Below are 12,644 nucleotides of genomic sequence, written 5' to 3' on the forward strand. Positions count from 1 at the left end.
CACGTTTTGATAGTGCATGTAATGCAGTGCGATTACCTTATGTTTGTGTGTATCCATAGATCTTATGTTTTGTTCAGCACTGTTCTTAGAAGAGGCACCCTCTCTAGTTGTTTGTCTGGCAATTGTAATCTGTTTTTTTGAGGATCAGGAGGCCAGTAGACACCGTGACCAAGGATGAACCTAGGTGCATGTGAAGGAGAGCTGAAGGCCTGCAGCTTTCAGAACAGAAGTAGTCTTAAAGCAGCTCAGGAGCACCTCCTGCTCCAAGACATGGCTGCTGGCCAGGTCCCTGCAGCCCTGGGACCTGCTGGGAGATGTGAGTCTTAACAAGGAGAGGCTGGTGCCACGTCCTGCAGGTTGCTCCCAAAATGGCTGGCCTGCAATGTTCTGCTGTCAGCCTCTGCTTGTGAACTGCAGCCTGAGCCTTGGTGCTCGGTTCCTGGGGGAGCAGGGTGGGTTTCTGTGGCCACTGGGTAATTAAAAATTTTGGTATGCAGCTCTCAGGTCAATGCACATGGGAAGAATAGTAAAACTGATAAACCAAGGGTTATATGAAGCAAACTTTCACTTGGCATTTATATTCTGAAAAACAGATTGAATAAATAAGGTTTCATTATGTTTGTTACCCATTAGTTTCAGAGAAAAAACAGGAGAAAGTTCCCTTATGGATAGCTTTGATGACCCATAGCCTGGCAAAAAGACCTCACTGTTTCAAACCTCATTACCCTTACTATAAACATTCCTATATTTCACTTAATTCCGGGAATAATGGACATGCCCGTTTAAAAAAATTGCTGGTTAACAGCCAGTTTGTTCACTGAGAATTGCTTTGTATTGTTACTATTATGGCTTAATTAATAAGCTTGCTCTTTCACTGTTTAAGTCTTTAGGTAACATCAAGCTTTTTTAGAAAGAGTAAAGCCCTCTAAGACTAGAAGTTACTTTGTTCTTTGTGATAAACGTATTAACCTGAAATAAGACTTGTGTGTCACTCATTTTGAAATCTGATGCACATTTTACTTTTTGATTTGAAGGATCCTTTGGTGGTAAACCTGTCCAGCCCAGGACCCTTGACTTCAGCGATGTTCTTGTTCCTTCACAGCATGAGGGAGGCTGGAAGAGGTCCTCTTTCTCCCAAAGTACTGTTCAGCCAGCTTTGTCAAAAGTATGTATTATCAGTATCTTGTCAATACCTGTTTTTTTTTTCCTAAATTTACCACAAGATGTTTCTAAGTGTGCCATGTCTGTTGTGCTTTCTAGGATGCCCTTAGCTTTTTACTGAGTGGTCCAGAGAATATCATCTTTAAAACACAAAGATGCAGGATTCTTTGTTGCACTCCAGGTTGTACTTGCTTTTCATGAAATGTATGTCTCAGCCCTTAACTGCTGACATGCAATGGGCTTTCACTGGGATTTAAAAAAGCGGAAGAGGACTTGCTAAAAAAGACAAACTAATACCATTATCTTCCAGGTTTTGTTGAAGGCTACATATTAGCTTAAAGTTGTGCTAGTGCTTTGAGAAGTGCAGATGCTTTAAGAAAAAAAGAGTAAGCTTTTAAATGGGAAACCTCTGCTATGATGTCTGTCCTTGATGTCATTTCAGAATTAGAAAGGTTCTAACAAGTAAAGATGCAAAGCAGTACTGAAATGGCATATGACTCCAGATTGCAAAGAGCTTAGAAGGCCTAAAGAAGCCCGTTTCTTGGTGTGGAAAATGCTTACAGTGGTGCTTTGTAGGTATCTTCAATTATGATGCAAACAGCCTTGCTTTTTGGAGCACCTGTGAAGGAGCTATTTAAAAGTTGATGCAAATATTTTAATACTGACTTTACAAGCAAAACAAGCTGTAAAAACAGAGTAAATTGAGGATATCATAGCTGACTCCCACATTTAAAAATGTAGAAGTTAACAATGCATGTTAATTTGTTTGTTACAGTATTGTTAAATAGAACAAGAAACACTCCATGAGCGTTCTGCAGCAAGAGAATTAGGAGCGTTCCAACTTATTACTGCAGGGTTCCAGGGTAACATAGCTGTGCAAACATGGGTTTAAAATATGCTATAAAGAAATATAAGCCTTTAGGCTGGAGGGGAGACCATTTAATTCAGAAACAGAAATCACATACTACACTTATTTATCCTCAATATTCAACTTTGAAAGCTTAATATTATACGTTTTTTTCTATTGTACTTGACATATTTTTGGTTCTTTTGAGCTGTTAAAGGAAGTGTATATAAAATCTCCTTATCGTGACTTTGAACCAAACAGTAGTGTTCTCTGCTTTGCATCACCTGCTCCAAAGAAAAATATACAAGGAACTTAAGATATATTCTTTGTTCTCCTGTCTTGAGGATGACTCAAAAAAGTAATTATAAGTACAAAACTTGATAAAGAAATGAAAGGGAAATTGTTAAATAGGAATGGTAGCTTTTCCTCTGTAAGCGCTAAGTGTGGAAAGGAAAGGACAAGATTAAACATGTTTTGAAGCCCAAGTCAGCAGTCTCCTTACAAAGTAATAACAATGCAGTGCACTTCAGATGACATTGCACTTTTAAAATCACAGCTGTTTTGTATTTGCCCTGTGTGTTTGTATTTGTGTAGTCATCAGGTGATGAAACTGTGTTAAATTTTAGATATCTATTTTTTCTTTTTATTTGATTATATTTTGATCTTTAAGATGGGCATACACTATAACTGTGTGGTAAAAGTTCAACGTTTTTTATGTGAGTAGCAGACTTGCTGTTTAGATATGTATGTGTCAGCTTCTGCCATCTCATACTTTTATCCTTACTTATTTTTGTTAGCCTTGCAGAACAGACCTAACTGAAATGAGTCCTTTCTTGGCTCATGTATCAGTAATGAAGGCCACATCCTGTTAGCACGAAGTTGAGTGTTCAGGGACAGTAAGTGCTTGCACAGGTAGGATAGAAGGTTTTGATCTTTTGATTCTTTTGTTGTTGATTGTGGTGTGGGCAAGAAAGAAGAAAGGGAGAATTTCAGGAGATTCAGCAGCTGCAATGGTAGTAGCAGAAGTGGGAGTCTTTGCAAAATGAACACGTTTACTATCTATAACTGAAACAAGACACATGCAGTGTTTTGTCATGCCATTTTTACGGTGTCTTTTCATTTTTTGAAGGTTTCTACTCCTTAGCAAAGCTGAAGTGAAAGAGCTAGGATAGCAAAATGGTGGGAGTCCCATCTAGGAGGAAGTTTGCGTTGCTGCAGCATTCTCCTCAGGGTGCTTTTTGATCCTGCCAAGACATTGTGTTAACAAAGTAACCTTAAAGACCTGCATTAGCATAAACTCTTTTTACTTAACAAGCAACTGTGATCAGCAGCAGTGTTGTCCTCCTGTGTGAATTCTCTGCTGTTTAGAAAGATTCAACTTGCTAAAGGGACACATTATTTATAGTCTCTCTTATATTCCTAACCAGCCACTTATTTTCATAAACTTTAAAGAAATATTTATAATTGTCATCAATTTTGCTTGAATTTGTCTATTAGCCTCAAAAGTTATGAAGATCAGGTGAGGGGAGCATATGTGTGCGTGTTCTCACATGGATCCCCAATGATGCAAGTTAGAAAACCAGCTGTGTGTGTAAATGGATTGTCCTTCACATGCCTACTTCCTGCTCCTGGGAGAATCCTTGGAAGTCCTCTTTATAAATATGACTTCTGTTGTTATTTAAATGTAACCCGTTTGTAGTACAAGACTAAGGACACAGGGAATATTTCCTTTTGGTCTCGAATTTAGTTTGGACTCTGAATTTTATCTCCCCTGTGATTTCTTACAGTTCTTATGTGGCGAGTACTAGGTGAAATAATTTGAAGAGTTCAATAACAAGTGAGATTTTTACCTGAGTGTACCTTCTCTCTTTGGCAGGGAAGGAAGGAAGAGTATAAAGGAACAGGTGAAGGCACTTAGAAATGCATCTAGGTGTGGATAGGGAGCTTGTGAAGAAAGGCAGCAGATGCTGCCTTGTTCAGTTGACAGCTCTGTAATGCCACTGAGTGGAATCCCACAGCCTGTAAGTGGGAACACGCTGCAAGTGGATGTATGTTTTCTGCTCAAAAGAAGAGAACTGGGGACACAGTCCTTTCAGCTGCAAGCTGCGTCTTTAAGAGTCTAGGGAGACTGCAGAGTGAAGTTCATCATCTTGTGTATGAAAGGGTATTTATGGTACTTTTTTTTTTTTAAATAACAAAAGAAAAAAAATGATACTGAGTGTTAATTTTGTCAAGTGGTGGGGTAGCCAGGTTGAAGAAGAGGGGAAGAAGAAAAGAAATGGATGACTCTTTCTGTAGCAACTGTTTAGTGTCTGGTACTAATTCTTCCACTGTTAATTCTGTTAGTGTTGCAGCTGTCAGATGTTTTGCTAGGACAGATTGCGAACATAGCTACAGGGCCCTTCTGTTTGTTTTCCACTATTCTGAATATTAGGATTGCAGACTTCTGACTTATCTGGAGACTTAGTGACTAATGCAACATTTATGCATTAAGAGGACCTAAATTTTATTTCCCTTATTTGTTATCGTTAGGTACTTTTATTGGTGGATGAAAGCATAGATTTGTGTAGCAAGTAAATCTTGCAGTAAATAAATTAATAGTCCAAGAACAAGTTACATGATGTTAGAAAAGCTGCTTCAAACAAAATAATTATTTATAGTGGTGCTGTATTGCTGCATTAACATAGAGGAAAAAATACAGAGATTTTATTGATAATGACTAAATCTGTGGAGGTTTAGTTTTTACTTATTTGTGTTTCCTAATGAGTATTATTCGTTCCTTCTCGTGCACAGAAGGTGGAACTCATGGTAGAGGTTTATGTGGAACTGACAGAGGGACAGGTCATAGGCAGTTTATGTGGGACAGATCATAGGCAGTTAGCACTATTGATTAGTTTTGGAGAGAAACCTAAAAAACATTTGGAGCAGAAATGTTCAGGAGAAACAGGTAATTTTGTACCAGATTTAAGAAGTGAAGAAAACAAGACTTAATAGCTAGGAATCTTTTTGATGCTTTTAATACTGTTGTAGAGAAAAATCTCTCTTAAAAAAAGATGTCCAAGTTCCTTATTTTGCCCATTTCACTTTTGCCCTTTAAAGGTAGTAGCAGTAGAACAGCGGGTTGCTGTTTTCTTGACCAATTGTGAAGAATAGCTTTGGGTCCCAGTTGTACCATTGTGTGCCCTGCTGATAGTGTTACCTCAGGCTCTGGGGCTCTCTGACAGAGGACACTGCATCGCCTCCTGCAGCAGAATTTGAGATTGCACACGTTCAGTATAGTTGGTCAGTTTCCACAATTTCTGAACACATTAGCAAAAGTACACGGATGAGATTTATGACTGCCACATAGACTGATTGCATAAGTAAGTCGGGTGCATTGGCCGGGTTCATCTGCTTTTGCTCCTGAGTTTTGGGTTTGCTTCTTCCATTCAGGAGGAAGAGCTGTACAGCATTTTGAACAGAAGAGTGAGGCCTTGATGAACTAAGTAAGCATTGTTTGTAGATATAATGAAGAAGGAAAATAATAATTTCGTTTGGTCTGCCAGAGGTGTATCTGCTGCTGGAACACTCACGTTAACCAGAACAGGACATTGCAAGATAAGGCCCTTCCAGAGCATTAGGGAGAGGTGACAAAGGTAGCAACTCTTCACATGAAGAGGGACTTAAATATCAGGAGATTAGACAGAAGAGGAAATTAAAAAAATGTTACCGCAAGAGAACACAATAAACGATAGAAGATAGATAAGCTATACTTATTTTACTGCCCTCATAAGAGTTCAAGGAGCTGCGTGAAACTGAAAGGCAACAGATTTAGAGCCAGAGGGGGGAAAAAAAAAGTCTGTGGGTTTATTTTATTTTATTTTTTGTTTTTTAGGTGTTTTTAACAAAATTTTTTTAACATTCTGTATAACTAACCTGTACAATTTGCTATCATGGAACACTATTGAAAATATCAGGAATTAAAGGAAGAAAGAAGTGGATGTCCATATAAAGAGAAAATTTCTATAAGGTCTTATAACTTTATGCATGGACCTCATGTATAAAGGCATTTACTTGGCTACCAGCTGGTAGAACAAGAAGAAATTTCTACAGAAAAGGAAAAGAAATTTCCGTTGGTAAAAGGAACCATATTTTTACTCTGATGGTCAAGTGAGAAATGGATCTGTTCTGGCATGTCAGCTATTACCTCTATTCAAAGATACCTCTAAGAAGTGCTTTTTGCTCATGTATCAAGAGTTCTTGGTGCATTGTAGTAAGGGAATGATGCTGCATTTCCTTTGAGGAGAAGGTAAGGCAGAAAAAGACAAAACAAATCATGCAGTACATCAAAATGAGAGCTAAATCCTGTCTGTTCATGCCATCAAGATGAGACATCCATGTCTCTTGATTTTTATTAGGGTTACATGTGCCAAGTCTGTGTTGTTTTTCCTGCCCAGCACCTCATGGTAGCAGAATGTTTGCAACTCCATGTCAGATCTGAGATAAGAATAACTTTATTTCCCTTGGCAAATACAAGATAGGAATTAAAAGTATAAATAATTAGTGGACTTTATTTTTCTTTAGCCATGTATGTTACGGTGTAGGTTTTGTTATTAAAAACATTATAGGAAGTTACATCATCATGAAAAATATTTTGATAAGTGATAGTCAAGCAATTATAACTTGTCTCCAGATGAGCAGTGAGAGGATAGATAAGTAGCATGTATGTGGATGTCACAGTTGTCCTTCAGCACTTATGGCCATTAGCAGGAGTTCAACCTGTTCTGTCATTATACTGCTGACACTGTACAACAGGTTGTATCGCATTGGCACTGGCTTCCATATGTCAGCACATCTGTGAACGGTCAACTCAACCAACCATCTTAAAGTCCCCCACTTTTGCCAAGGATCTTGCTTGAAGCATATTTTCAAGGAGACAAGAGTGCACATCTTTTAGTTGTCAGATTTCTATGTATCAACATGGATTAATTCCTTTTTCCTCCCAAATACTAGTTTATAAATGTAGGAATTTTCCAGTAAATGCATTATGTCATATGAAATTCCCTCCCTTACTCCTCTTGTTGCTTTGTTTTTATTTTGTGGCTTCCTCCTGAAAACAAATTTACTAGCCTGAAGTGTTGTTCCGCGTAACATCAGATATTTAGAATTATATATGTTATGTAGAATTCTACAGACATGAATGACCAATTAGCTGTATATCAGTACTAACAATGACATCATTTTTCAGTCAAAATAAATGACTCATATCTTGCATAGCATCTTCACAATTGCTTTCCCTGACATTTGAAGTGGATCCCCATCATCCTGTCCCCGTTAAAATCCAAGTGTGTAGATAGATGTGAGGCTGGATGAGGATTTAGTACAAGCACAGAGAAGTGTAAATAATCTTGCCCATTGTAGATGCACTGCGTGACAATAAAATGAAGGATTAACTAGTGCTGCTCCATTGAAAATAGCTGTAGCTGGCTTCATTTTTTCCCTTTCATTTACACTGATAAAACTGCATGGAATATACGGATAGACTCTTTTGCCTTCAAATATTATTGAGGAAATTATTTGCCATCAGAAATGAGTATTATCTGGTGTTTATCTGTGGAAGGTTATACTGCAAAATATAAACAGTAATTAAAGGCATGTGTGGGACTTTTTTTTTTTTTCTTTGCATTGAAAAATTAACTTGGTGATGTGTTCCTACAACAAGAAAAAACACCAACAAAAGCCCTTCTGTAGGTGTGATGAAGTTTTTCACTGCTACTTTGTCAAGTAGTTATTTATTTTTCTTCCTTTGCTATGTTTTGTAGTCTGTGGCCCTGCTTCTGTGACAACATAAAAAAATGCTATTAGTACAAAGATCTAGTTTGTCAGTGCAAGAATTTTATTTTCTCACTATACACAGGAGCTATTAATATGGATATGTTGGAGATGTGCTGAATATGCCTTTTAATTCTCATTGCGTCAGGAAAAGAAGACATTTCTCATAAATGAAAGAAATAATAGTACTATAGTTAATCAGGCTTGTCAGAATTGAATTGATCTCTACATACGTGTTTTTAAATAGAAGATTCATTGATTCCTGGTTATTTAATGAAAGAAACAATGAGAAAACTGTTGTAGTCAATTGAAAAGTGAAAATGTGTGCATGTTTCTTTAAACATATGTGTGCAAGTTAATATCTCATTTAATTTTTGTAACGTAAATTGAGTGTTTTATTGGATCCAGTGTAAAAGTTCAGTGCTTTTCAGAATCTGTTTGGCTTTAATAATCAAATTAATTGGAAATAAAGTGTTTTATTTTAATAGAAGCAAAGGCTGCATTTTAATAGTATTAATCCAGAATGTTTCATTTCTTAGGAGGAGTACATCAAGTTTGAATGTATTGATATTTTTGAAAAATTCGGAATTAAATGTTTAGGTTGAACTGCACATGCAAAAATATATATCTTTAAAAATAAAGCTAGGATAGTATACCTGCTTTGCTGTGTCCAGATTTTGTTGTAAACCTCTTCATAAAGCAGTGTCATTTAGTCATTTTTAACTATATTATCAGCTTTGTGTCAAAAAGCAGATTCAAAGTATAAAGGTGCAAATATGCTTTTTGTAAACATGAACGTGTTGTTTTGCATGTGCAAGTCCAGATTTATTGCACTTAATTTTAGGCACTGACTTTAGATTCCTAGCCACCTTAGCTCCTTCTCCAGTTACCTCCTACCATGCTTCCCGAGAGCGACTCAGGACTTGGACCCTTCTATCACTGTACCACACAGAGCCTCAGTCTGCTGCACTCCTAACGTGACATCTTGCCCGGATTCAAGTTTCACCACTATAGGCACGTTGCATGTCTGATGCAGTTTCTTATGGTAGCCTTTAATTTCTATTATCCACAAGCACCAATTTCCAAAGCAAACCTGAGTATCTGTATTGTGTAAGCAGGAAAGAAGCCTCATCTGCAGGAATCCTACAACAGCTAAAGAGCATGGCTGGGCAAGGAAGATTACTGTGTGTTGAGAAAATACAGAAAGATATTTACAGCTCAGTGCACTGGTTAGTCACAGCATGCAATCTGGGGCTGAACATGAAAACTGGCTCGAGATGCATTTAATAAAATTGAATAACCGAGTAAATGGTTGGTTTTTCTGGCCCCTCTGCCAGTTTGATAAAATTCCGGCTTGAGCTCTGCACAGCCAGTTGTCCTTTGTGCTAGATTTTGGAAGATTTTTAGCACATGGCTCAGCCTACATGTCTTCTTAACTGTGCAGCAAGAGACGCAGCTGCCATTTAGTGGCATTACTGGAAATAAAACAGAGAAAAAACCAAACCACTTTCAAATCCCATTTTAGATGAACCAATCCAAGACTTTAATTAAAAATCTGAGGAGTAACTATTTTGGAAGGACAGGCGTGGTTTGGCCAGTAAATTATTGTTAATGTAAATAACAGATTGTTTATAGGGAATATTTGCACAATCTAATTTAGGATCGCAAGAAGCTGGAGATCCAAATTGCTGTGAGAAAGCTATTGTTGTCTCAGTACAGGTAATATATAAAGCATCTATCCATGTACTCATAAGTGTATTTTACAATGTTCTTGTAATCTATACCTGCAAATTTTGGTACTTACAATGTATTTAAATACTGTGTGCAGTAAAAAAGGAATCAGCAGTTTTGAATACTGGCGATTTAAACTACTGAATGCCCATGTCACAAACAGGCACGACATCAGCCCGGTGCAGTCGACTGGTGTAAGTGTTAGTAGAGTCTGAAACAGATGCTTTTTCTCTTTTGCTTTATGAGAGCCATGTGGATGCTGCTGGTGGTCTTTTTTACTGGAATTGCCTTTGCTGTGGAGTCTTCAGTTTCCATGTGTCCGGCATAGTGAAGTGTAACAGTAAATAACGGGCAAGTGCCAGTGTTCCTTCTGCGTCCTTGGGCCGACTGGCGAGCTGGCTGGCCCCTGTCGGTGCTGGTGCCAGGCACCATCAAGGAGGACAAGCTGCTCCAAGGGCAGTGGAGGCTGAGGGAACAAGGGCAGCACCAGACGTATGTTTTCTGGGGCGTGTAGATCCTTTCTGTCAAGACTTTTAGTTTCTAGAGATGAAACATGTTGAAGTGCACTCACCTTTTTTTAAGATGGTTTATTTCTCTGCTTAACCTGAGTAATAAACTTGTATTATTCTAGAAGGTGGGCTTGTGATCTGGACATTTCAGACAGTATTTCAGCAAATGCTCAGGCTGAGAGGTTGCTCGCTGCTGTGCTGGGGGGTGGCCACGAGGAACTGCTCTGCAGGAACCAGTTCTGGTGGGCTCGCGGCTAGCACATTTGCCACCCCCGCTTACAGGTGCAGAGTGGAAATGGGCTTTTAAAGTGTTTTACCCTTTTTTTTTCTGGAGGAATGTATCCCATCTTCTAAACTTGATTAACAGGAGGATAAAGAGCTTTGTATCATGATTTTCATTTTAATGCTAGCTATTCAGATTAATACAGGAAACTGTGGGTGTCAGGAAACACAGAAGTGTTAGTAAATGACAGTAATAATGTAGATTCTTTATGATCTTCCATGGTTTATACATGTAACTTCTTTTGGTACACTCAGGAATTGCAAAAGAGCCAAAATTTGTGATGCTTTTGTATTCAGTATGCAGTGGGAGCAAAGTTGCTGATGCACTTGGTTGTTCTGATGGATGCTTAAGGGGAGTTCCTTCAAATTTGTGTAGACTTGTGCAATTTGAGTCTCCCTCATCTCAGGTTGTTGGGTTTTTCTTCCTCTCAAAACCAGTTGGGTATACAATTCCCTTAAGCAGCTTTGGGTAAATTCCCTTAAGCAGCTTTGGGTAAAAGTATCAGGTGTGTAAACTGGTTTATTACCTGCTTTTTCAGACTTGATAATTTTTGGAACCTGGAGTCAAATCTGTTGTGTCAATCAAAAACTTTGAAGAGATAGTCCCATTGGTTTCAGGCTTTTTCCATTTTAGGTCTGAAGCTATGCTTTATTTACTCCTAGTCATGCTGTACATTTTAATGTGAGTTTCAGATATTAAGTATTGCAGTTTGTTAGATTGTAGAACAGAAGTTTGAAGGTGGGTGTAGTGTGATTGGTATGACACGTGATCCATGATGTTAAAAGATCCTTGTAAAATTTACATGAAGCAAATATAAGAGAAATTCTTACCTGATGATGTAAGAGCAGCTAAATCTTATGCACCGAGTGTTCAGTCATTTCAGTAAGCTACAGACTAACGGACTGGCTGGCTGTGGAGCTGTTCTGAGGAGATGGCTGTAGATACTTTTGTTTAAGAAGTTAACATTTATTCTCATTTAGATTCTGACACGTGCATTTTGCTTGTCTGTGTGCAACCTTGTAAGTTCCCTTAGATTTCAAGGTAATCTTTTTCCAATTTAGATTATCAGACTGCTTCTGTTTTACTGTACGCAGACTTCATGCACATCTGCTATTTCTTCTTGGGAGAGAAAAGCATGAGATAGCTGGAGTGTCCCATTAGGTCCAGTAAGGATTGCACCTATTTGTACCTCAACATCCAACAAGAACCTAATGTAGATATTGTCTCTCAGTGTCACTCTGAATTTCTTACTGCTTATTTTGCAGGGCTCCTCGATTTAAGGGATTCCAGCAGCAGGACAGCCAAGAGCTTCTGCACTATTTGCTGGATGCAATGAGGATTGAAGAAACAAAGGTAACACCTTTGTGTGTTTTTTTGAAGAAGTCAAGAAATACTTGACTGTACTGTAAACTAATTGTCATTCTTCAGTATTCTTTGTTTCCATTGTTCTTTGTGTTTCCAGTGTTTTAAAGATGTCCTTTATAGAGAAGGGGAGGCTATTTTTGTTATCTTGAGGAAAATAACAACTTTTTAGAAAGGCGAGGTAATTGTGTTAACGTTGGTGTCTTAAAATTGCTGATAAGTTTTGATGAGCAATAGGAAGAGTATGGGAAGTAGATCACGATAACTTTGGGAGTCTGAATTGTTTGCATTTATTAAGAAACAAAAGGACAAAAAAGCCCCTTCTGAGGATTCAGGAAAAATGCCTGTCAGGATAAAGCTTTGGGACAGAAATTAGCAGCTCCAAGAAGTGAGTCAGCCCACAATTCTCATTGAAGCCTATTTCACTAAAAAAAAAAAAAAAAAGGACAAAAATAAAATCCTGCAAAGTTTCTTTTATCTTAATAAAGTGTGAAGAAGTACTTGTTTTATAAATAGCATGCTATGTTCTATTAAAATTTACATCTGAGTATGCTAAGTATATAACCAGTTCAATTAAATGAAAAATGTCCCCATGTATTTTTTTTCATGTTTCTTTCCCTTCATTGTTTCTGCCTCCTGCATTGTTGAATACAAGAAAGTGGTTTTTTGCTTGCTTGAACTATTTTGACTATGTCTGATTTCATCTGCCTGACTTAGTCTTGGAACCTTCCTTTCAGATGATATTGTGGTAAATAACCTTTTCTGAGTCTAGTCAAAAGAAGGTCCTTAAACATTGTACTGACCAGCGTGCTTCTCTTCCGTCTCATTTGATAACACAGGGAATGTAATGATCCTAAGCTGAATTCTTCTGGAAACAAAACATAAAGCTGTAACAGAGCTCAGTTTGTGACACTAGAGTAACACTGAATGAACCTTGACA

General features: G+C 37.9%; 1 protein-coding gene across 7 annotated transcripts in view; it reads left to right on the forward strand.

The window, feature by feature from the left end:
- USP45 (ubiquitin specific peptidase 45) overlaps positions 1–12,644 on the forward strand; it is a 48,825-nt gene that overhangs the window by 21,976 nt on the left and 14,205 nt on the right. For 6 of the 7 annotated variants that reach the window (XM_021393211.1, XM_021393213.1, XM_021393216.1 and 3 more), the window contains exons 8-9: positions 1,035–1,165; positions 11,608–11,695. In XM_021393211.1, the coding sequence (XP_021248886.1) occupies positions 1,035–1,165; positions 11,608–11,695 (219 nt within the window). Of the gene's footprint in view, positions 1–1,034; positions 1,166–11,607; positions 11,696–12,644 lie in introns of those variants that run through there. The other variant, XM_021393215.1, reaches the window with a different exon arrangement.

This window comes from Numida meleagris, chromosome 3 (assembly GCF_002078875.1).
Source record: "Numida meleagris isolate 19003 breed g44 Domestic line chromosome 3, NumMel1.0, whole genome shotgun sequence".
In the NCBI taxonomy this organism is placed as follows: Eukaryota; Metazoa; Chordata; class Aves; order Galliformes; family Numididae; genus Numida; species Numida meleagris.